This window comes from Neodiprion pinetum, chromosome 3 (assembly GCF_021155775.2).
Source record: "Neodiprion pinetum isolate iyNeoPine1 chromosome 3, iyNeoPine1.2, whole genome shotgun sequence".
NCBI classification, from domain to species: domain Eukaryota; kingdom Metazoa; phylum Arthropoda; class Insecta; order Hymenoptera; family Diprionidae; genus Neodiprion; species Neodiprion pinetum.
The window spans coordinates 39,001,353-39,026,565 of NC_060234.1; the positions used below are offsets into that span (position 1 = coordinate 39,001,353).

Genomic DNA, 25,213 nt, shown 5'->3' on the forward strand with positions numbered 1-25,213 from the left:
CTGTATAAAAGTAATTTCTACGTGACTGCAAAAAAAAAGAGCACAAGCAACTCATCAAAATTGCTTAGCATTCAATTTTTCGTGCACTGACTTGGAAAGCGTTATCCAATTATGCATGGAGAAAGTTCGATCAGCGGTAACCGCGAATTAAAATAATTACAGTAAAACCCACAGGTAAATATGGGTATACAGGTGTATACGTAAATATCACTTTGATAACAATGATTACGAATTTCTCTTTCGATTCCATCACGTACAATGCAAACAATGCAATTGGTTTACTTCTATTGTATTACCGAAAGTTTCTAGATTCGTTTAGAAACATGGATAAAAAGAAGACTCTAACTTTTCTCCGGAACGTTATTTCAATCAATGTCATGCACGCAACGTAGATCCAACAGTTTACTAAAAAAAATCATCCGGCTACGGAGGACGATGATTTGAAACATACCGTTTCAACGTTTATTACCCCTTTGGATTTCCGTCGAAATTACCTTTTCTGCGGTATCAAAGTTTTATCGACTACAATAAGAGTTGATCGCGGTTTCTCCTTCGACGTTTTGTCTATAATACCAGTCTATTACTTTACTGATTGACGACTGAATAATGTTTTCGGATGCACTGCAGAGCGAGGCGTTAAACACCAACATACATATTCCATATAAATGTTCCTAACCCGAAAGCAAAATCCACTCGAGCATTTAGGTTCTTACTGTATGTTTTTTCTTGGGTTTCCAGTGTAAAAAATATCGATATCGCACTTTTCAGGACAAACTTTGATTAAATTTAATATGAATGATCCCATTGTCGGACTATAAATTAGAATTTTTTTTCATCTTCAAATACACGTAACAATGTGTAAACGAAAAAAAATGTCTCAAGCACGAAAAATTCCATGTATTAGTTTGCCCGGTTTATAACTTTCAACAAATTTGATTATACGGGGTTAAATCTGAATTTTTTGAACGGTTTGAAAAAATCGAAGCTGTTAGAGATTTCACATTTCTCGGCCGTAGATTTAGGCAGATTCAGGTGGGAGTATAAGGTGACGGTGAAACAAGCATGACTCACTTCGCGGTTCTTTAATATGCCACATGTGTTAGGTATCGTTGAGTGATTTTAATTTTATTTTCATGTTCTAGTGTACGAGTCGATGACTGTTCAAATAAAAAATAAAAAAAAAAAACCAGGTTCCCGCTTGATTTATCGCATTCATTTCGCCAGATTGCGTTTTAAGGCATGTATGTATCATAATTAGTTGGGATTTCGGGAGGCAAGCGAATACCGCACGGCGGCAAAATCGGTCCATTGCAAAAAAAGAAAAAAGTCCAAATAATCACGTAGGTGTATCCGTCACGTTTGATTATAATGTATATGCAGAAAAATTATACTGCGCGGTTTAATAAAAATATATTTTATTAATATAACAGTCGCATCTAGGCAAGCTAACGGCATTCGTATAATGTGTAATAGAGGTTTATAAATAGAATATTATTACAAAGGATGTAACAACGTCGCGATCGTTACGGCGATAGAATATTATACACGTGGAAATCCTATCTGTATATAGTGCGTATATATTATAAACTACCTTATATGTATATAATATATATATTTATAAATTTATCATTTTGATAATAATAATCTCTGTATAATAATACTATGGAAGGCAATACGGGCACTTACGCGTTAATGAACACGTGACAATTAATTATACCTAGTGATTCTTGTGTATCTTAAAAATATGTATAATATCGAAACTGATTAGGTATCATAGCTCGGCAGATAAAACTGTCTTATTACAACCTAGGATGTGTCTATACTATAATATAACATTGTATAAATATGTACTTTTTGTCTCTCAGGTTAATGTCTCGGCTGAGGAGCTTCCTCTAGCTTTCTCCAAACGACCTGTAACCAAACCAAATATCATTTTTTCATAAGTTTATCAACTGGTTAGCGGAAAATAAAATACGATGTAACGAGATCATTTTAGCGTAATAATTTACCCAGTTTCTCACTCTTACTCCTTAAAATCTTTGCAACCAGTATTAAATGACGAAGCGAATTCTAACGAGTTGCCAAGCGAATGAGAAGTTTAGGAATTTTCTTTTCAAACGAATCTTCAGTTATCCGGGAGTATCAATCGATGACGACGATTCAGCAGTTAGAAATAAAGATCAACTCACATTGCACATTTCTCTGACCAACGCCTTCTCGCCGTCGTGACCACCTTCTCTCTCAAGCTGTTCCCTGACTTCCAAAACTTGAAGAGCTCGAACCACGGCCTCGGGACGACCTCCTAGGGGGGTGCTATCGGCGGGAGAGTTTGGGTTTTCCCAAACTTCACCAGGGGGTGGTTCCCATCCTTGCGCCCTGGCTTGCAGCACACTTTTATCCTCCTCAAGCTGCTTTACTCGCTGTTCGAGGCTTCGAACGTACTGCATAGTTTGGTCTGCAATGAGAAAATGTAAATGTTGGAATTTTTATTTTTGGATTGAAATGTTTCAGTGATAATGGAATAAGTATAGTGTTGATCAACTTGGGTTTTGCTTCTCAAAGAGAGAGAAAAAAAAAGGAAAAGTATCTTAGCTTCCGGTCCGCGGAAATTGTGAAATAGCTCTTTAGCCGGTTTCGTGCATTTTTTCATTTGCATCCTCTGCATGCGTCGAAAGAAGAAGTTATTTTTTGCTCTACTGATCGTGAGTTTGCTTGAGACAATTCCTTGAAATCTGCGTGCGGATTGTCGGACATTATCTGAAGCGGTGGTTACATATCTTATTCGATATATAGAGTGGGAATCCGGGGCCGAGTCAGTCGGTTTCATCACGCTCCATGCAGCTCGTCGGGCAATTAGCTTGGTAATTACGATTTCGTATTATTTAATCGCTGCCTGAAGTTACCAGGTCGGCGAAATCGTCGTCTAGAACTGCGTTACCAAATTCCCGTGTATGTTAACGTTTACCACGTTCAAAAATCCGTGAAAGATACTCGAAACACGCTTCCTGCGTCGCGACACTTTCACTTATTTATAGTGTTGAAATAGAAAATTCCTGTGAAATACAATGAGAAAAACAAGAAGATGAAGACTTGGAAGATAATTAACAAAATTACGTCATTGGTTACCGATTATCTACAGGTTTCCAATAGTCAGTCGCCTAATATTTTTGCTAAATATTCCAGAAACTCTCTCTATACCTATATATAACGAATTGAATCAGACTAACTTTTCGATTTGGAACATTTGCATACTTCAATCGAGTCATTTCACCGGATATAATTTATAAATTCTGATCAATTTTCAATGTATTACTAATTTTAGGGAAGGATAGTTTCATCATGTGTTTTCTGTTGTTAATTAAAAGATATCTGAAGCAAAGTATAAATCGATTGAAAAAGATACTGTCTGCAACTATAAAGTATATTTAAATGTGTACATCAGAAAATAGTGAAATTCGATTGCATAAAAATTTTATAATTACTGTTTGTAACGGAAATGAGAACTCTACGCACATGCATATAATCAGTGGGACTTTTTTCCCATGAAGCCTTGCTATTGTTACACAGAATAAAGTTTGTTCATTGCGAAAAATAGCATTCATGAATGAACCTTTCTCCGATCATCCAGCACGCGTAAAAAGTTGATAGAAAAGTATCCAGCCTAATTTTACTAATTCGTACTGTTCGTACTGTCCAGTAACTACAACTAGTTTGCATTTACTCCTAAAAAATGTGTCGTTGTAGAAATTCGTTATCTGTGGAAACCTGAGTTTTCGATCAATTAGCTCGATAGATCGGAACGTTGGATACATCCTTTGACAGAGTCTTTTAAACTGATCCCCAATTGATCAAAGTTTCGACCTTTACCCGCACCATGCAGGAAATACACTTGATCGTAGATCCAAACGTCGCAGATCGATTCCACATCGTGTGTGTAGGTGCAATAACTAATTGGCAGCGGTGATTAGGAAGGGGAAGAGAGCCAGCGGTTCGGGCATTCGACGTTGTAACATTAAGAAATATTCACCGTTAAAAGTGGAGGTGTGTCTTGACCTCGACGGCACAGTCTCCTCGGCGTTGGTACTGGAGCTGGAACCATCTCCGTCGTCCCTCTGTCCGCCGCCTCTCTCTTCGTCGAGGTAGAGGCAGAGCTCTTTGAGCTCCAGGTTGTCCTTGATGAGCTCCTGCTGCTTGTTGTCGAGCTGCCTGAGCTTGTTTTGGTAGGCCGAAACCTCCTGCCGCATCACGCTAGCCGTGTACCTTCCGAACCTCTGCCATTCCCTCGCCAGCTTTCTACCCTTCTGACGATCGTCGTCCAGGAAGCAGCAGAGGTCCCGGAGCTCCTGGTTGTCGTCGCTCAGACGCTGGTTCGCCTCCTTCAGGGCCCGAAGCTCGTTCAACTGCGAAGAAATCATCACCGATACTTTGAGCTTACAGTTTTATGCCCTACTTCCTGCTCCAGGTAGCTGCTATGCCAATGAATTATGGGCCTGTTACACGGCCCCGTATTACCACCGCTTATTGACCCCGAGAACCTCGTACGCGTGATCCTTCTTCCCTGTGCGATTCGTTTACAAGCTTCATCGCTGGCTTATTTAACTTATTTCCAGACTTGTCTACGTTTCTATCACTGCTGTTTATCCTTTGTTTCTTATTATTTTACAAGAGGCAAATTTAGGATTCTGCATAATTAATTTTGGTACGCATGTGGAGAATAGCCGGTAACTGGGCCTGTGGGGTGCAGCTCGGAATCAGCTTGCAAACTGGTTTAGCGAGAATAAGATAACTGCTTGTATCATCTTATTTGAGGAAATTTTTTTTTATTTAAACACGAAATGTTCGGTTCGATGACCTAATGCTTAACTCAGTCGGTCATTTTCATGTTATTAATGATTCGTAAATCGCAACCCGGATACACTCATTTTTCATTTCGGTCATGTAATAGTTTAATTGATAAAATCAGTAATGAGACTTGAGAGTGGAAAATTCTTCGACGAATCGTCTACTAATTCAGTTCGACTTTCTATTGAACAATGATTACCATGACTTGACTGGAACATGTCATTAAACGGTAGTTATCTTGAATACAATGCGACCATCAAAATATTAGAAATTGAAATTGTTTTCATTTCGAGGTACACTCGATCAAACTTTCGGTAAAAGCAGATATTAGATAATTCGAAAGACGTTTTTGCCATATCCCGCCTTTTATCGCAACAAAATCAAAACTTCACCTTCGCGTATAGTTTCTAATGTACTCTGAACACACACCGCAGGACCTCTGCGTAATTTTTTGAACCGATCCGTTCAAGGTTCGAGGATAGTTTTGGTCAGGCCACGACGATTTATCGTCTCTCAAAAAGCTACTTTATTTCTATGGAATGACGATAGAAGCGTGATCCGATTCGACGTTCGCTGAACACACAGAACCGCGATGGATTTCTGATTGTAAGAATCGTATTATACCCGGCGGCGAGTCGCTTATGCGATATTGACAGATGCGATTAGTGCAAAATGTGTACATGGGTGCGGCGATAAGTGACGCGTAGAAAATTGCCGAATACCGATTACCGGACATCAATCTCTCGAGTGGATCATAAACCGCGTTCCCGTTCAAGCTGGTTGAACGCAAGCCGAGCGAAACGATCGCAAAACGGATTTATCTTGAATAATCGAACAGCACGTGTAATCCTGAAATCACTTAAAACCGACGTTTCGCGAGAGTTCCTTACGACCGAACAATCGGTAGACGATTATACCTGTACGTAAAACGTCAGCGATGAGCCAGTGGTCGTCGTTTGACCAGCTGACCCAGAAGATGGTTGGTAAACAAGACGGCGACGAGGAAGAAGTTTGACGGCGATGCCGAGGCGTGATAAAATTCCACGTGAATGGTGATGGTAGAATATCGGACAGTCTTACCAGACTTTGTATCTGTCGGTTCTGCTCGGTGGCGACCCTCGATATGTCGGACTCCGTCTTCCTGACAAACTTGAGCATCTCCACTGGTCCAAGCCTGAGAAAATCCTCGTCCGTGATTCTCTGTCGTTGAACAACCTGGGTCAAAGGATACTGACTGGCGGGAGGTATCTGACCCTGAGGAACCTTGCCCTGGACGTTGTACCCGTGAAGGGAGTGCTGTTTGGCCGATGTCGAATGATCGGGCGGTACTATCTTCGCGGTGTATTTACCCTGGGCATCTTTCTGCCCCGGGGGTTGTACCCGGTGTATCTGCGCGTGACCCTGGTGGGGATGGAGGCCGTTCACAGCCGAGTTCGGAGGTGGCGGAGGCGCGCCTGTCTGCGAGGATGAACCCGGTGGAAAATGAGGATGATGTTTGAGGATGCCGGTCGTTGGCTGCGGAGGAGGCTGATACCGTGGCGGTACCGTTTCTTGTACTGGCTTGATCATGTGCGCTGCGTGCTGTTGCTGGTTTTGTTGCTGTTGGTGGTGATGCTGCAGCGGCTTGTTCTTATTGGACATCGCGGGCGAATTAGCTCGGGGCAGGGCTGCGTCCCATTTTTCGAATAAACATAAATAAAATAAGATACGAGAGGTGAAAAATCGCCGACTCCTCTCAGCTCAGCTCAGCTCAGAGTCAGTCGCTGCTTTATCCGCGACTCGGTCCCTCCGTAATCTGGGTCAGGTGGTGCTCCGGGTTTCGCGATCCTCAGACGACCGACGACGAGTGAGGAAGCAACAGGCTGCACACACAAACACACGCACCTTTTCGCGCCACGTCGTTCAACACCTTTCACGATCGGTCAGTCAGTGAGTCAGTGAGTCAGTCAGTCAGTCAGTCAGTCAGTCAGTCAGTCGTGTTCCTCGATCGGCATTTCCCTGCACTCCGCGGCTCTCTGCAGTTCCACCAAAGCCTGACAACCGACCATTACTTGGCTCGACGAGGCAGATTGCACACCTTCGTAATCACCGCTACGAACATCTGTTGCACGTTCAGGGACTCAGGTTTACAGGGATAAGAAACCGCACGTCAAACAATCCGAGGCGGACGCAAAGAGCTCGTTGGTTTCCCACCGTCTCCGTATCCGGTTATTCTCGTAATATCGTCGTGACCGATGATCGGTGAGCCCGCACCTTCCTACATGACTCCGATTTCCGTAAGCTCGGGGTGTTCGAAAGTCTCCCTCGGTTGTGAACCGCGCGCTCCGGAATGCGGAAGGTTTTCTTTCCGATCACCGCTAGTAGAGTAGTACACGCTATAGTAAGAATATGGCGTCCGATTTTTCGAGCCTGGAATCCAAACTTGACGGTCTTCGAAAGGTGGTCCAGATTGAAATAAAAGGGCGACGGACCTTTCGATCCCGGGGTTTCCGACCGGTACGAATCGGTTAAACGCGGTATCTCGAAGCGTCGATCTTCAGGACGAATAAACTCGGCGATATCGTGACACACGCAACCGGAGACTGAGCGACTCGACGGATTCTCACGTCAAAATCCACGCACGAAACATGGCGACCCCGGGAGCGTCTGACGTGATTGCGGACGACGCCGCGACGCCTGACGTCACTGCGCGCGGGAATGAGAAGCCGGCCGCTTATTGGTCGTCCAGGATGCAGTGATTTCTGTCGGGCATTCGGGTGGGGGCAGAGAATGTGGGCCCCGAGTGGGGCTGCATTGGGTCAGGTACACGGACAGGTAGGTACACGAATACCACCATCCCCGGAGCGAACCTCGATCTCACGGCATTGTCAGCAGGTCCTTTTTTCATGGAAGGGAACCCGCGGGGTTTTCGCCCTTTTCGGAACCCCCGGTATGTATTCTGACCACGGGATGTTCACCTGACCATCGAGTAATACATCAGGTTCACCGTGGGTTCCTGGGTCCCGTGGGTCCATTGGGACCCGGTTCAGCAGGTGCAACGTCGTAAAACTTATATCGCAGCTATAAGGTACCGGCGTGCCCATGGATAACACGTAATTTTGTACCGCTTGCAACGGCTCGCCGATTTCTTTTTCTTTCTTTTTTCCTATGAAGAAGAAGATGGAGAAAATTGTTTTCCCACGATCGTGAGAAGTTTACAATTATACATATAATAAGCCTGCGGAAAAACAAATTTTAGTTTGTTGGTCGTCGGCGATAGATGAAGACAGTTGTTAAGATAGACTTGGAAATTAAAAATTTTTGGTAAAATAATTCATTGTCAATGGGTCTGAATGAGTTGATCTTTTTTCAAGGTCTGTAATTACCTATGCATAAGCTGCAGAAAAGAAGTCTCTATTGGAGAGTCGTAAGTAATTTCGAAAATATAAATTATCACTAGATAGGTATAAAAAATGGAGTCCAAATTTTTCGAACTAGATATCTATTGTATCACCAGTCCTTATTTTATGGACACATGTGTGAGTAAATTAGTACTTTCTCAATTTGTAACAGATTGAATTACACGATGGTCCTCTTTCAAAATGATTGATTGTTGAACGGATCAGACGATGAATAAACAATCCGTTATGTTCATTCGATCCGGTCGCGCTCCCGCCGTCGTTGCTGGTGCTGCATCAGAAGCGTGGAATAGAAAGTATAATTCGGATCGCACCGCATATTTGGAGCACGTTATACACGTATACGTGAGTATCTATATGCATTGAATACAGACGAAGAGTATTTGTTACGAGGTCATTTTGTATCATTGTTTATCTATAAAAGGCAACTCGATTAACGATCAACATAAAGAAAATGACAAACCGAGTGTGGAGATCGGCCGAAATTTTATTCATCTTCTTTTTCTCCTCTTCGTTTTTTCTATCCGATCTGACGAAACATTGATTTCCCCTAAAGACATCTTAAACCGCGCGTTACGCAGTTTTTGACAATGCTTTAATTCATGCATAAATCTCATGCATTTCAAGTTTTCAATTAATTCCACCGAAGTGTTTCCGTCCTTGCTAATCGTACAAGTTGTATAAAATTACATGATCGAAATTTTACCGACATCTTCGACTCGGATATTTTTAATACACATCAAATATACAAATATTAAACTTTTTCGAGCTTCACCCACGTCGGAAAGTTGGTAATTATCTTAGCGCACGTAAAAAAATTTCATTTGCTACAATAACTAGAAAAATACAGTAAACCAGGTATCGTAAAAAAAACTGTTTGAATATTGTTGGAATTAGAAGAAACGAGGTACACGTAACCATTTTGCGCTATTGTCGATCCTTTTTTGGTAATTGCAACGCAAAATCAGTTTGCGAGGTTTACTCTACTTTTTTAGTTAAACAAGGCTTTAACGTCAATTTATTGTCGCACAAGCGTTAAATATTCGCAACAGTTACAAGAAAATATAGCAACAGTGATCGTAACGAGAAAGAATAGTAACGGATACCAGACTTTCCGGTAACAGCTGGAAAACTAATTTTCATTTTCTACCTAGAACTATATTTTTCGATTGTGGTAAAAAATGAAAATAGTCAAGGACTGAGCGGTAACCGGAACTAAAAATTTCTCTCGGTGTGTACAATATAAACGGTGTAAAAAAACAAACAAACAAACAAATACAAAACTCAAAATAATTGTGTAAAAGGATTGTAAAACGAAGTTGATCTCTGCAACAAGCACGTTGGGCACGTAGGAACAACATCACGGGCAATCTACAGGTATGCGTGTGTGTGTGTGTGTATATATATATATACACACACACACGCATATATATATATAAACATAGGTATAATATGTACGTGTATAAAATTGTTGAAGACTCGTTGCGCATACGTTTTCCTCGAATGAAAAGTGAGCGTGGGGGCAAGATGTGAGAGGTGGGGCGTAGCGGGGCACAAAAAACATCTCTTAGATCCGTTCTCTCGCTACGGTTGGAGGCAAGGAGGCAGCCTCGGTCCACGCAGCCACCGAGAGCGGCATCGAAGTCTCCCTTCTCTCCGTCTCAGTCTTTAGCCCCGCTTCCTCGGGGCCCGCGCCCTTCCATCGGGCCCGTTTTACTACGTACGGTTCTCGGCCCTCGTACCCACGCCGAGCGGAGAGAACCGGGCTCGCAACTCACCGCGTATACACGCACAACAAGAGGCAGGCGCGTAGGTACGATACGTTATACGCACTGCCCAGTCTCTCGAAATGGAACAACGGTATTTGTGAAAGGTCATATAATATGGGCACTTATATATGCGTGTATAGGTGTATGTGCGCGGATCATCGCACACGGCCGTATCTCGACACTGGGACTCCACTTTACGTTCAGCGTGTGTGTTTTATTTAAATATCGCATGGTTTGTCATCCTTGTTGTTTTTGTTTATCCTTGTTATTCTTCTTGTTTTTCACGGTACCGTGCATACAAGTTACTACTTATTATTAAAACATCGTGTACGTACTATACGATATTATTTTATGTAACAAATCAAGTATCGTATAAAAGATTATCCAAGAAATATATATATCGTTGAGTTATAATTTAATTTAAGTTAGGTCGGTTTATATATTATACACTGCGGTATATCATCATTACTATTAGTGTACGTTATCAGGAATCAGCTTTATTATACGTAATCCTCGAGAGCACCGTGAGGGATTATTATGCGATTACTTGGAGCGATGATTACGATGTTATATTATATATTGTAAATTTGATCACTTTTTAGGTTCATCGATGCAGGGAATGTCAAATGGTTTCATCGAAGATAATTAAAAATCAATAAGCATGGTGCAGCAAAGATTATTGCATGTTTTCATTGTCAGATTCAGGATTAGTGCGAGCACTGAGAACCTCAAAATTTGGATTTGGATTGAAAAATCAGTTTAGGAGAGTAATTAATAAATGAAAATACAATTGTACAATATATTCGATTTAAAGAATCGCTACGAAACAATCATATGAAATTAAAAATATTTTACAATACCGTATCCGTGGTGTTAAACTGCAACAATGGGTACAAATTAAAGCGGATGATAATTCTTCATCCGTGCGACGTTTGTGAATTGGATTTTTTTAGTTTACTCGGAATCGTAACTGTTTTGTAAATAAATACGCCGTATTGTGTACTCATTGTTGCAATGAAAAAGACATTTACTTATAAAGCCGTGTCGAATTAGTCTCACTAGTGATTGAGCCGGGACAAACAAACGCGTCGTTGTTTTTTTTTTTCAAGGAAATAAAGAGCGAGCATTCACGTTGCCGAAAAAAGTAAGCGAGGAAAATTTACATCGCGCCGAATGACCGAAGAGTAGGTATGATATGTACCTCCTCACCTGACGGTCGTGATGCGAATACGTAAATAAACCGACGAAAATACACCCGTAAAATACCTACGGTTAAAAATTCACGGAGCGTATTAAACTTACCGGACTCCACGGTCTTATTGCGTACTCTCACGAATATCAAAACGGTACAAATTTCGCGCGACGTACACGTTCTTCCTAGCTCATTATATTCAATACTCTTGTTCGGCAAAAGCGGATGGTTTGAAATTGAAGATAAAAAAAAAAAAAAAATAAATAAAAATAAATAAAAACGACGCTTTGATCGTCCCGCATGTGCATCATCTTCCTCATCTCGCGCGATAAATATCCGAGAATGTACGCTGCTCGTAATTTTGTATTTTAATATTGAGATCAGCATCGTTATCTGTCGATTTTGAAAAAAAAGTAAAATATTTTTCATCCGAGGGAAAATTCGCCCCGTGTCGAACGCTCGCAATCAACAGACAAAAACGACGAAAAAAAATAAAAAAATTGAGCCACACGCATCTCCTCACACACGCGATTTGTCATCGTGTACAAATATATTCCTGACAACGGTGCAACGGGTGATTAAAAAATAACAATAATTATTATTATTACGTATTATTTTTGTGGAAAGAAGGAAGAAAGTTTCCGAAGGGCAACGTCGATAAGATAACAGCGCGTACGTGGTTCGTGTCTTTAGTTTATATAATATATATATATATATATATATATATATATATATATATATATATATATATATATAAGTTTTCCTTCGTTTTCTCTCTGCTTTGCAAGTCTTTAATTCTTTAACTATTATTATTATCATTATTATAATTATCGTTATCGTTATGTTATTGTCATCATCATTTATACGGCGCCGTACTCTTCGCTCGAGGGTGAGTCGTTTCTCGGCGGGGGTCTCGGCGCCCTGTGGTGATGACTGACGGGGGGCGGCCTCCTGGGGTGCGGCGGTGGATGGCTACCGTAAGAGGTATCGTCGCCCTCTTCGCTGCTCGGCGACGGGGATGGTGCTCGGTCGTCTTGTTCTTGAAGAAGTTGTCGAAACTCCTGGATCGACTCGTTCAACGACCAAAGCTGGGAGAGCAGCGAGAGGTCGAGTTGACGCAGGCCGAACTGTGCTCATAAAAAAAAATAAATCTCTCCATCTAATAAAAAAGTTCTGAACAAATGAACGGGTAAAAAAGATTGTAATAACAATAGTATAAAGAAGATTATAATAACAATAGTATTAAAAAAAAAGATTATAATAACAATAGTATACGCATGAAGTTGGCGGCGGGGTGAGATGCCGAAAACAAAACAAAAAGCATCTAGCAAACAAACTTCCTTTGACAGCTGTCATCGGCTGTTTATGACAGTCTTTGACATATATTTTTATAGGTATCTGTTTCTGACACGCAAAAAATAAACATGCAAACGAGAATTATCAAGATGATTCCCGACGGGAATTGTCTTTTTAAATAAAAAAAAAAATTAAATAAACAAACAAACAAACAAACATCAACATTCGTTACTTCGTGAACATGTTTTTTTCATCAGGAGTCTGTGTATCTTTTATAATCCAGGTTTGTGAGCGAACGATCGTTGTTATGCTTTTGATAGTATATTAATTAGCTCGAGACTGTCTTTTTCGATCAATTCTCGGCCTTTACCTCATTCCTTTCATGTACTGATATATGTATGGACGCGGTGTTTGAAAAAATATAAAGCCGAAAAAGAAATATATATTAATAATATATATGTGTGATAAAATTCTGTCGAGATGTACAAACGAACGTGAACGCAATACGGTAGAATACCTAAACGAGACAACGTTACGCTTGCCGATGATATGGAAATCAGTTTTACGGCCGACCATGGACTTTGTGCTTGTAGTTACTTGTTCGTCGTGCATGCCCGCACACGTTAGGAATTCGAGGAATCATTTTAAAAGTCTCTTTATATATAGATTTCGAGTCCGCGACAGTCTGAGCTTATTATACCAACATACGACTGTGTGTGTGTGTTTGAAAAGTAAACTGTTAGAACGATCATCGTAGTTTACACTCGTGACTTGACCATCGTTTTTGAATCATAAACATTTCTACTCTCAACCATTAAGAATTATATCGATTAAAATTTTTATATTAAATTTATTTAATTTGTTTTCAAACGTTCATCCTTGCTGACTATATATATATATATATATATATATGACATATATTTTTTTTTGTGTGATAACCGTTCGACATTTGGGAATACCCGAATGCGAACGAAGGATTTAAATCGGAGCGTAATTCTGAAACCAGGTGCAGAGATAGGCTCCAATGGAACGAACATAGATTCTAATCTACAATCCCCTATAATTCCTGCTGGGTGACAGTTTGCTGACGGCTATCGTGTAACAGAATCCGATTGACTTAATAGAATCGCGAACATCCCTCTCCGCAGCAACTGTTGGGGTTTCATTTGCTGAACGGAATAATTACGTTCGCTATCATTCTTACACCAGCGGTTAATTCGTGCCGGTGAGACTCGCGACGATAAATACTGTTTTCTGGGTAAAAATGATACCGTGCGATATGAATTTGCTTATTGTTAGATTTAAATATAGAATTGTGAAAACGTGGAGGAGGTCAGAGACTCTCTTCTCTTGACGCGGCTCCGCATTTCCTGCGGGAACGTTTAGATTCCGTTGTATATAAAATTGACTGCCAAGAGCGTTTTATACGTATATAAGTTGAAAAGTAAAATCGTGACTCCGTACGCGTTCGGTTCTGTACACACCGGAGCAGACTTCGAACGTATCCCGAGTTTATTTATCGTGGGAATATACCGCGAGACCACGGATACCGTCTTGCGTACCGCAGAGGTGTACGGGTGTATAAACTTGTGGCCGAATGAAAGGAAGAAGAGACGACGAGAGTGAGAGAAAGAGAGAGAAAAATGTATAGAGAAAAAGAGACGCAAGTGAAGCAGCGAGAGGCGCGTCAAGAGTTTGTGGGCATAATATAAGGCGAGGGAGGGTCACGCCTGAGGGAATGTGACGCCGTGGGAGTGGCACTCTCTGCGTTATGTGTTTCTGCTGCGTGTCTGGATTCTCTATTATTTCGACCACCCCCCATGCATGTACCGCGATTTTTCAGCGCTCCTGCCGCGTGACGATCGTCCAATCGATTACAGGATCCTCGACAGAGTGACAAACCTTACCTTGCTGTATGATAAATAAAAGCGATTTTCGTTAACATGGAAGAATAAAGAACACGGGGCTCGTACCATTTCTCTCCTAAGCTTTGCCAGCTGGGTGTCAAGGGTGGTCAGTTGTCGACCCTGTGGCGATGGTCGACCCCCGACTCCTGGGGATGTTCTTGCCCCGCGTTGCGGCCTGCTGGACGACCTCGCGGGTGGCGGTGGCGGCTCGTTTCCGTCTCTGTTGGTGCTCAGGTTGAATCCGCTCAAGCTTCTCGGCAAGGGAGGCAATCCTTGCAGAGTCGACATGGCTATTTTTTCTTTTATGCTGAAAGAAACGATTGGTGGTCTTTATAAACGTGGCGATGATGGATTGAGATTTCCTTATACGTCAGGGTTTGGGTTTTCCTTTTCATCCAGGTTCCACAATTTTCACCGAATCGAAGTAATTAAAATTATTTCAGCACTAAAGCCCCCAAGATATCAGTTAACGTATATTAACTTTCTTTCTTCGATAATTCTTTCATCATACCTTTTCAAAACGCTGAATATTCTGTATTTTGATAGAATTTTTCCTTTCGTTTCGACCAAAGATTTCATAATACAGCGCAAACGCAGAACGGTGTAGAACTTCAAAATTATCTAATTATACATTTAGGTGAAACTTTATTAACTCAAGCTTTCGAGATTGAAAATTAGCGTCGAATTATAAGACGTATACAAACTCTATGGATCAATTTAATCGATCTAAATTCTTCAAATGTAACCTATTACAAAATATCATTGTATAAAACTTTCAATGAAATATTTCTGACTCTCTATTGACAGCCTATTTTTTTCCTAGCATACAATCTCATGATCGTCGATATCTCGGAATCTATATACATACACGTCCTGTTATCGCGTCTCGGATATTCCACGTCGCTGCCAGGTTTGAATTTCATAGTACATACAACAGAAATGAGTGCAGCGAGTCTCTGAAACGTGGGTAGATAAGTATATGCTCCGTTATAATTCATAGGCATGTATATCGGCCGTGTATGTAAAACAATGCGCTAAAATTTACATTCAATTTTCAACCGTGAACGAATTCAACGCCCACTGATGCAGCTGCAGACAGGCGGTTTCATGCGACCTATAAGATCACCTGCTAATATGCATTTGTCGTTCCTTGTCAACAATGAAATTGTACTAGAACAAACGGAAAGGAATGTACGTCTTATTACTGCAGAAGTCTACCTAGCTTGTACTCGTGTATAAAAACCACCATCGCTAGCATAATGCAAGGCTTTGAATATTTTATTTCCATTGTGCGGAAAAGTACATCAATTAGAAGTGTTCAAGTTACCGTTCTGAAGAAAAAAAAAAAAATCGCAGGATCGTTTCAGTTAACTTTTTACATTCAAGTGTTTTCAAACTCTTCAAACACGATTCAGAATTGAAAATAAATTTGAGATTAAAGCAGTATGGAGAAAAAGGCTGGCAAGGAGACGGTTAATTTTTTCTCCTCAAATCTTTTCAGATTTATCTTAAGAAGAAAATAGGTGCCTTTCTGCAACGAGACGTCGCGATATAAAAATCCTTCGATTTACGTAGTAATTCTCGAGACCGCGACAGCGTTTTTCGCCATTCCGAAAGTGGAAATCCGCCGATTCAACTCTTTACCGTTCGTTCGTTCGTTCGTTCAGCAAGGCAATTTGCTTCACCGTCCACGCACGGAACGATTTGCGGTTTGTCATCGAGCATGAATTTGTAGGTATTCACTGTTTTGCACTCGTTTGTGTCATTACTGTTGTTGTTATAAATTCGTTGCGGAACGAGTATCTCCTAACCATCATCAGCCACTGACACAATCCTTGGAGCGGTACATCGTATCTGCAAACCTCATCCGGCTGTTGCGTGGTGTATACATGTCGCATATACTTATATGCGTTCGCATAAAATTCATGCATACAAACATCTCCATCAAAATGAATTACCAGTCTCAGAAAAGGAAGAAGAAAAAAACGGAACGTAAAAAGAAGGAGAAACGCTTCAACCTTGTCGAGCGTTGCATAACGTGACAGTAAATCAGTGACTCATAATCAGTCACCGAGGAAGCTATGTATACATATATACATCAACATCGAGTCTTCAAATCTCAAATCCTCTGAAGCATGCTGATTTTTTCTTCTCGCAATAATATCATAATTAATCCAGTCAATAAAGTCTAAAAAAGTTTTCGGCCGAGAAAAGGTGGCGAAGAGATAATTTTGGTACGTGTTATTTGGTTTCGTGCCCCGATGAAAAATTCAAGATTTCGACCTGGGGGGGGGGGGGGGGGGCGCCATCTTGGATTAAAGGTCTTGGGTTGTTTTTTTCAAAATAGTTCCTCAACGGTCGATCCTACGAAAAAAATGTCCAACACAGATTCGAAGAAGCCTGAATCCCCAAAATTTTTTGTACAAACACTTTTGTGTAAGTCTGATTTGTAACGAGTTATTTTGAAAAAAACAACGTTTAATCCTTTAATCCAAGACGGCGGATCGCCCCGACCCAACACTCCTAGGTCGAAAACTTTGATTTTTCATCGGAGTCCGGAACTAGATAACACACATAAAAATTATCTCCACACCACCTTTTGTCGGACAAAAATGCCCATTGACCGGACTAAATTCCCGGCGATAATAATTGCCGAGAAAATCAACCGTGGCTTGTATAGTCTACCTAGTGAAATCGAAGGCGGTGATCATCATCTCCTCGTCCTCGTCGAAGTAGCCAAGCCCGTTGATCCTATCCTCCGTCGATTCGGTCAGAGCGACCCCTTCGTCGTTGACCTCGTCGCCTGAGAGGGTGATCTTAGTTGACGAATATCTAACCCCAGCCTCGAGCCAGTCCTCGTGTTGAATATTGACTCTATCGTCGAAGGCGACGCGTCTCGATTCGGGCTGATCATCGACGACGACAACGGTGGCGCAGTCGTCGCCGCTTGATATCGTGCTCGAGGAAGACCTCCGTGGTCCTTCAACGACTTCCTCGCGCTTATCGTCGACAGTGGTAACGTTCTTAGCCGCATCCATCTCCGCGGACTCCTTTAAAGCCTCGTCCGCATCCTCCGGCCTCGATTCCTTCGATTCCGAACGCGGTACACGGACCTGCGTATTCTGTGCTTCGAAGACCACCGCGCCATTGACGACCTGTATGTGCCTCTGGTTTTTGAACTTTGGCGCGGCGCTTTTCTCGCTCTCACTGCTGCTGCTGCCGCCGCCGTTCCCGGTTCTCGCAACATGGATAGGCGCGGGTCGTTTCAGAGGCTGCTGAATCGTTCCTCTCGATTTCCCGTCGCCCCTTTCACTCGTCGCAGGCGTTACTGCCTTGCCGCCTCCGAGTCGTTGGAGGTTCTGGTCCCGCGGGTTCGCCGCCCGTTCATCTCGCTGCTGACGATCGTCTTCCGCACTCCTAACCGACGTCGGCGACGTCGCGGACTCGTAAACAACGGTCCTCCCGGCTCGCCATGGCTTCGTATCCGGCGGCGGCGGCGCTTGTCTAGTCGGACACGGAGGCCTCGGTGACCTCTTAAGCGCCTCGGCTACGACCTGACGACTCGGTCTAGGCGGTACGGGGGGTGGATGAGGCCTGGGGGTGGCGGCGAGTTGCATTTCGGGTGGAGTTCCTTGTTCAATTTCCGTTCGAAACAGTCCCAGTTTCTTATTTTGCCTCCTTCTTTGCAAAACTTACGACAACCTTGTTGGCGGTGCATCACCTGCCCCTGCAGGCCGCTTGGAAGACCAGGGGAATTTCATAATCCTGATAAACTACATGACTCTAGTGTGGAGATAATTTCCTCCTCCTCTTTCGAGGCAGGCTTTGCACACCTTACAAGTTCTTACCGGTCACCGTCTCACAGCACACGCGAGTACAAGAAACTACCGACGAACACAGTCTTCATTTCGCTCAATCGTCGATCACCGACAAGTTTATAACAACCTGAACTTCCCCAGGTTTTTAGAAAACCAAGGAAAAAACGCGACTGCGATTACCGAGCCGATTAGATAACCGCGAGATAACGGTTTCTGATGCAGGTGGCCGGGTATCTCCCGAGGCAAAATTATCTGAAAAATGTGGACGAAGTTCGTTTCATAAGATTCCAGAATCGGCGTAGAGTGGAATCCTCCTCTTCTTGCACAATAATCGAGGCACGAAAGACGACGCAAAAATAATGGAAACGAGGTAGAATAATAGAAATGAGGGAAGGAACACTGCAATATTATTACGTTATAAAGCGAGAAAACACGAGCGGCAATTTTTAAGGAAAAAGAGAGGAAGATAATCGCGCCGTTGTTACCGGTTTCTATCACACGACGCACACAACGTCCTTGTAAGTGTTCGGTGCGACGGAGAGACCGCGACTGAGGGATCCGACAACGATCCTCCGAGGTTTTTCAGGGGCGGGGGGGGGGATGGAGAGGAGGCGGGAGGCGAACCACGTGACTCCCGATCGCGGTGTTAGGCGTCAGGTAGCCGCTCTGTGTTTCTCCGTTCCAACGATCGGCGTTCGTTTACTATACCGAGCTTATCCCACCATTTAACGCGGTGATTATGCCATGCTTGCGATTCTGCGGCAGTCAATACGCGATGCGTTACGAGCACCTGCGGCCATATGCAGCGGGTGAAATAGCAGGGATCTTCGAATTGCGCCCGACTGAACGACCGGTAACTTCCCGCGATCGGGGCTCTGGAAATAGGACGTATGGGGGTGAGGGACAGATCGTTAAATGGGCGGATAATCGAGGGGTTAGATTATAGATTTTTCAAACAGCGGAGAATTTAATTCCTCGGATTGTAAAGTACGGAAGGACAAGGTGTGTGTATGGCACCTGTGCGATCGTCGGGATGAATATGAATATATTATGTCAAGCCGAAAAGTAAAAAAGAATCTGTCAAATTCTTAGGGTTATGGATCTTGACTTTTCTCCATACTTCGACTTTATATATTTCGGTATTATATGGTATGGATTTTTATGTTTCTGAAAATTTGGTACTGTGAAACGTCTATTGTGTAGCCATTCTACTCTTTTATCTACACTCAGATATGGGCAGTATAAAAAAAAAAAAAAAATCGCGTGGAATTAAATGACTCAATAAAAAAGTTTACCCAAAGTTTTGGCCGTTGGGTGGCTAAGCAGTCGGTGTTCCGTTTGTATGTGAATTTAAATTGTTTATTAGACTGATTTTGATAACGTTTTACAGAAAAAAAAAATGCACGAAACGAGCAGAATATTCCACTTCAATTAAACCATTATTTAAATTATTTACATAAACTAAGAAGAACGCGATGTGAACAATAAACATTCACTCGTGATCACGATGATCTTTGTGGTTATGGCAGCAACGAATGGAGAGAATGTACAGTAATGTACATAAATGAGTTCCCAGTGGTTCGCTATTATTTTCTTTTTTTTTTAATCCAAACTGAAACAAGCTTTCTTTTTGTAAAAATTTTAAGTGTTTATGACCAACGTGTCGTTTGTTTCTCCTGTTACTTGCGACGCTAAGTCACTGGCACATAAAATCTGCTTAGAAGGGAAACTGGTTCCAGTTTTGATACCAAAAAAAAAAAATACTGAGCCACTGGAAACCCATTAATGAACATTACTGGGTTACATTACGACTTATACAGCAGAAAAAAACAACAATAACAACAACAAAAACGTATAATCATTCGTATTGGGGTATTCGATCTACAGATTTAGTACTTTCATTGCGTTAAGATGTACTTCTGTAAATAAATATACATTTAATTATTCGTTTTTTTTTTTTTTTAACTTAATTCTCAGCATATCTGACGCGACATCAGCGCCGTCTACCGGTGGCTAAACTTCCACATTCGGTATCGCTCTTGCAAGTTATCGAGCTTCTACTGTATGCTCTGTGGGGTTGCATTTGAGGAGAGTAAGGCTGATTCATATATGGTGCATGCACGTGTTTGTGACGGCGGGCTTGTGATGTTACAGACTAGACTGCACAGGAATCGGGCACCGGGGCCGATGGAGTTACGTAAACGTGCAATACCGATCATAACAATCATTCCAAGCGCATACAGCGCTGGTGTTATATGTATGCGTATGTACGATGTAAAAAATATGTACATTACTTTCGTGAGTCTCAATTACCTCGATATTCACGCGCCTATCGCCTTGCTGCGATTTCGAGAGATTATTTAAATATACATGTGACTTGTTGAAACCGCATTTTAAACACATACACGTATAGTTTTTCTAAATGTCTTTTCTGTATGTTCACTTTTCCTTCTGTTCTTCAGTACCTTTTATTGGTATGTACGTCTACTGTGAGCTAAGAGAAAATGTAATGAAAACTCGTCGTGCTTGTGTATTCAATTCAGATTTTTGAACTGATTTTCGATCTTTGTTTCAACAATGATTTATACATCTCGTTTGTTCAGTATTCCGTTAAAATTCCAAGAAAGTAGAGGGGAAAAATTGTTCCGTACTGTTTCAGGCAGAGTTAAAATATAAAAATTGACTATCTGTACTATTATGTTGGTATGCCGCTACTATTGTTTCTAGCAGCAGGCAGTGTGGACCAATTGAATTAGCAATAAACCTTATAGGTTGATAAACTACGATTATCGATCTTTTTTTATCGCGTGAAAGCGCACAGCATTAAGGATTTTTTATTGAACGGTGTAATCGTCTGTATCCTAAAATGATTGGAAATCATTCCGAGAAAGATAGCTATATCGCGTTGTAACGCAAGTTATAACTAGTAAAATAATCCTCAATATTTCATAGCAACATAAAAAAAAAAACCGTCACGTGTCGCACAATTTGCTGATTTTCCTCGACGGAATGATCGTGGAATATTAGTCAATCGCTGGCAATGTAAGGCTAATTTTGCAATTTGCAATGTGAACAAATGCAGACACAAAGAGGTGTCAGTTATCTTATTGTACGTATAATACCCAAGTACTTCGGTTATAAACTGCGGAGCTGATGACTTGACGAGTAAATATCCGGTCAGTGAGCGTATGTATGTATGTATGTATGTATGTATGTATGTATGTATGTGTGTATATATATGTATGCATATAGCATAAAAATACATCTGGAGCAAAAATCGCGTCTGACTCAATGTCGCTTGTGGTCAGATAAGCTGAACTGGAGGTGCAGGCTGACGATGAGTCAAATCGATCCGGTACTGTATTCAGTATTGGACTGATTGAGCCTTCCGGTTTAAGTTCTATTTAATCAAATCGACAAGGTGGATTCACAATTCATTATTTCATCGAAATACATAACGTATGTTTATTATTACAGGCGTGCGATTAATGAAACGCGGTCATCGAAGCTGTTTACATACATATCCACGTGTATTAATTGTGTGCCTTTATATACTGGTAAAGTACAGGCCGGGACGAAAGTTGATTTACAAGTAATTGACCATTTTAAGAATCCGTTCAACGTCATCGCGGAAAGCAAGACTTTAACGTTTTCGATGTCTACGCGTGTATCACTTTTACATTTTTCTCTGCGCGGAGTGAAATTCTATGAACTAGGCATGCACTTCTACTTGCAGGAAAAAGGAGCTTAATATACTTGGAAGCACATAGTTAAATTCTTATCGGTTCGTTGCGAGTTCTGTAAAGCTTAGTTATAATACAGAGTAGACATTTATCGTATATAATTTGTCGATGAGAATCTCGTCATGTGTAATCTAGACGACGTTTTCGAGTCTAACTTTATAACTTTATAACAAGTGGTGATTCAGCAGCATATTCCTCGAGCTATCTAAGATTAAATCTCGGATTTAATTGCAGCGTGGATCAAATGACGCTGCGCATGCGGATATTTTCGTTGCGCATACGACAGATTTCTCTAAAACTAGCACACGAATTGATGAATGTATTGTGTAATTCATAGAAGCGATTGTCGATAAAAGTAGATTTGTACAATTAGTTGCTTGTAATTCGTTTTAATCGAAGGTTCGAAACTTCGGGCAAATAAAAATTCGCGTCTCTGAGAATTATGAAAATATATGATTATTTGAATGAAATACCCATTTGCATTATTGACAACATAGCTGTTTGTGAGTCGGTGCGATTGAAATTTAGCACACAATTCTCGACTAGTATTGAGTAAAAAAAAATTCACAAGATATACTGCAAATTATATTTCTTCAAAAATAAATTGAGTTACCCAACAGTTTAAAGAGTTCACGCTTTGAATAACACAGCAATCACTGCAAGTATTCGACATTTTCAAGGCACAATTTTTAATGCCTTTAGTGTAAAAAAATACATTACATATTATGCGAGAAACGAAACGGCTGCTTGAAAGTTGTGAGAATTAGGTTTGCGAATCGTACCCGCGGCATGTAGTAACGCGAACGAAAGGAAACGAACGGAAATATTGCGAAATAGTTTCCCCCCCCCCCCGCTGCTAATTCTAACTCGCAAAAAATTTCTCACTCCTCTCGGTTAGCGCGAAAGTATAGTATGCCTACAAGTAGGTATAACGGTTAAAAGATGGATTCCTCGTCGATATCGACGATTAATGAATCCAGGGTAATTAGAATACACAAATTACCACGCTAATTCGTTTGATAATTAATTCGCTAATTAGTCTTGAACGATCACGTTATAGAAACGATAAGAACACAATGCATAATACATGTCTGATGTATTTTTGTTATTGTATCCAACTGATTAACTTATAATATTGTAATCGAATTGCATTGTTACTATTTTTGCTGCATAGATATTGATCAGGATGATACAGGTCTGTGATATGGATCACTTGTCACGTGCGCAATGAATGTCGATTCGATTTACACCATTATGAAACGAATGTTACGGTTTCCCTTTCCTAGAACCCTTCAATAATGTAGAGAAAATGAAAGCTTAAAATCTGTGTGAATGATAGAGCGAAAAGCTTGACCAATCGATTCTTACCTATACGATTTGCGGTATTTACTCCTTGAATTTCCACTCCTGGCGACACATGGGGCAGAGGTGACTTGTCTGCTGCGAGTGCAGCCACTTCATGATGCAGTGGATGTGAAAACAATGCGAGCACTGGCCCCACACTTGAACGAAAAAATAATCAGTGAGAAAACTCCGGAATAATGAGAAACAGGCGATCGTTAAAAAATGATTCGCAATGATGTGGCGGCGACTATTGCTGCTCGTGCTTATGCAGTTTACCGTTAAACCGAACGTTTCGCCGTCCTATCCGGAAGTAAGCTAAAATCGTTCCGTAAGCATCGTAACCGAGCTCCGCGCTATACATGTAACATATGTATACATACACAATATGTACGTAGTTCAACTGGAACGAATTTTATGCGGATCGATATTTGCCGCCGTTTACCGCGCAGATGCGAACACGGACCTATGACGACAGGTTTAGGATTGTTTGGTTCTGAATTTGAAATCATCCTGCGGAATCTTGGTTCTAGATTGAATATCGTAAATAATTAGAAGCCAATTTTTTTTATTTCTATACATGTTAGTCTTACGCGAGAGAAAAGGTCATTTGCATACTTTGAAACGTCGATTGCATTGGAATTGTGACAGTCCAATTAGTAATATTCATGTCTCTCGATTATAATTAAAGCCATCGTTATGCGTGCGATTGTTGATTTATTTGAAAATTAGTGTATTAAATTTTTTATTTCTGTTGATTCGGTTGATTGATAATCGTTGTTAACGAATGTATAATTCTGTGACGATGTATGGAATATGTAGCGCGATGATATACCTAGTTAATCATAATGGTTTTAGTGAAGATTTAAACATTCTTTGAGAGCAGACGAATAATTATACATACCTAAAGGGCAATCGTCGCCGGGTATTTTGCAATCTGGGCAGCTGGCATCGAATGGCATTCGGCAAATGCCGCAGTTGTCGTCGTTCGCTATCCAACGCCAAGTAGCAACGCCCGTCCAACCTAAACAATAACAGACAATGTCCAAAACAATGACCGATTTGTTTACGATACGTCAGAAACGCATGGAAATTCAAAATCCGGCGGTAAGGCGAAAAAATTATTCGTCTCAAAATAGCCGACGTTGCCTTCATCGACGGTTAAAGTTCTTGGTTATAGTTATGCGCATGTATAATATTCTATTATTAACCCGGCACAGCGAGATTATCGAATGGTAATACACCTCAACGATAATAAATAAACAGAATAAATTACATGTTGAGGTTATGTTGCGATTTTCGAGTTGAGGGAAATTGCGTACTTACTTTTGATCGTAACTTTCATGTTTTACATCACATTCAAAAAATAACTAGGACTCCACACTATTCCCGTAAATAGATAGGCAAGTTTTTTTTCAATAGACGAGTGAGTAAAAATAACGAATTACATAGCTTGGATGATGTATGAATAACCGCCACGATTTTACGGATCTCGTCGCGACGGCCGTACGAGTCAGCTGACGGATTCTTATTGCTGAATTCAATTTTCTCGCACGAGGGACATACGAGCATTGAATCTGGAAAGGTGCTGCCATCTGCTGGCTCAAACTAGAAGGCGTGCCGAGTGACGTCACGATTCACCGGTAAAGCAGATTCCAATTCCACGGTCATTTGAATAGTTGAAATTGTAGAAATTATTCTTTTACTTCAAATCAAATTTAAGCATGCGTGCTTCTGTGACGTTTAAGTAGAAATGAATCATGATCAATTTCAAGTTGAAAAAAGTTTTAAATTGGTGAAGGAATTTATCGCAAATCAAACTTACAATTAGATTCAAAAATTTGATGTTGGTTAGTTCGGTTCGGAAGAATTTGAAATTGTTACTCACAAAGTCTGAAGTTACGATA

The 25,213-nt window shown here is 41.1% G+C and overlaps 2 protein-coding genes across 6 annotated transcripts; both read right to left on the minus strand.

Annotated features, from left to right (window-relative positions):
* Positions 1–1,398: 1,398 nt before the first annotated feature.
* Ccdc85 (coiled-coil domain-containing protein 85) lies at positions 1,399–7,532 on the minus strand. The gene is made up of 4 exons (XM_046616741.2): positions 5,923–7,532; positions 4,028–4,400; positions 2,190–2,455; positions 1,399–1,911 (listed from the first exon to the last, which is right to left on the minus strand). Exons 1-4 carry the CDS (start codon positions 6,481–6,483, stop codon positions 1,867–1,869), a joined length of 1,245 nt encoding a protein of 414 aa, XP_046472697.1. The 5' UTR covers positions 6,484–7,532; the 3' UTR covers positions 1,399–1,866.
* Positions 7,533–10,341: 2,809 nt separating this feature from the next.
* LOC124214105 (anaphase-promoting complex subunit 11-like) lies at positions 10,342–24,840 on the minus strand. Of its 5 annotated transcripts, none has more exons than XM_069134571.1 (4): positions 23,586–23,660; positions 23,334–23,467; positions 14,471–14,711; positions 10,342–12,328 (listed from the first exon to the last, which is right to left on the minus strand). In XM_069134571.1, exons 3-4 carry the CDS (start codon positions 14,690–14,692, stop codon positions 12,062–12,064), a joined length of 489 nt encoding a protein of 162 aa, XP_068990672.1. In that variant the 5' UTR covers positions 14,693–14,711; positions 23,334–23,467; positions 23,586–23,660; the 3' UTR covers positions 10,342–12,061. The 5 variants fall into 5 exon arrangements, with proteins under 5 accessions (XP_068990672.1, XP_068990671.1, XP_046472067.1 ...); XM_046616113.2 differs by lacking the exons at positions 10,342–12,328; positions 23,586–23,660 and adding exons at positions 24,211–24,330; positions 24,633–24,840 and having other exon boundaries at positions 14,573–14,711; XM_069134570.1 differs by lacking the exon at positions 23,586–23,660 and having other exon boundaries at positions 23,334–23,563.
* Between the last annotated feature and the right edge of the window lie 373 nt (positions 24,841–25,213).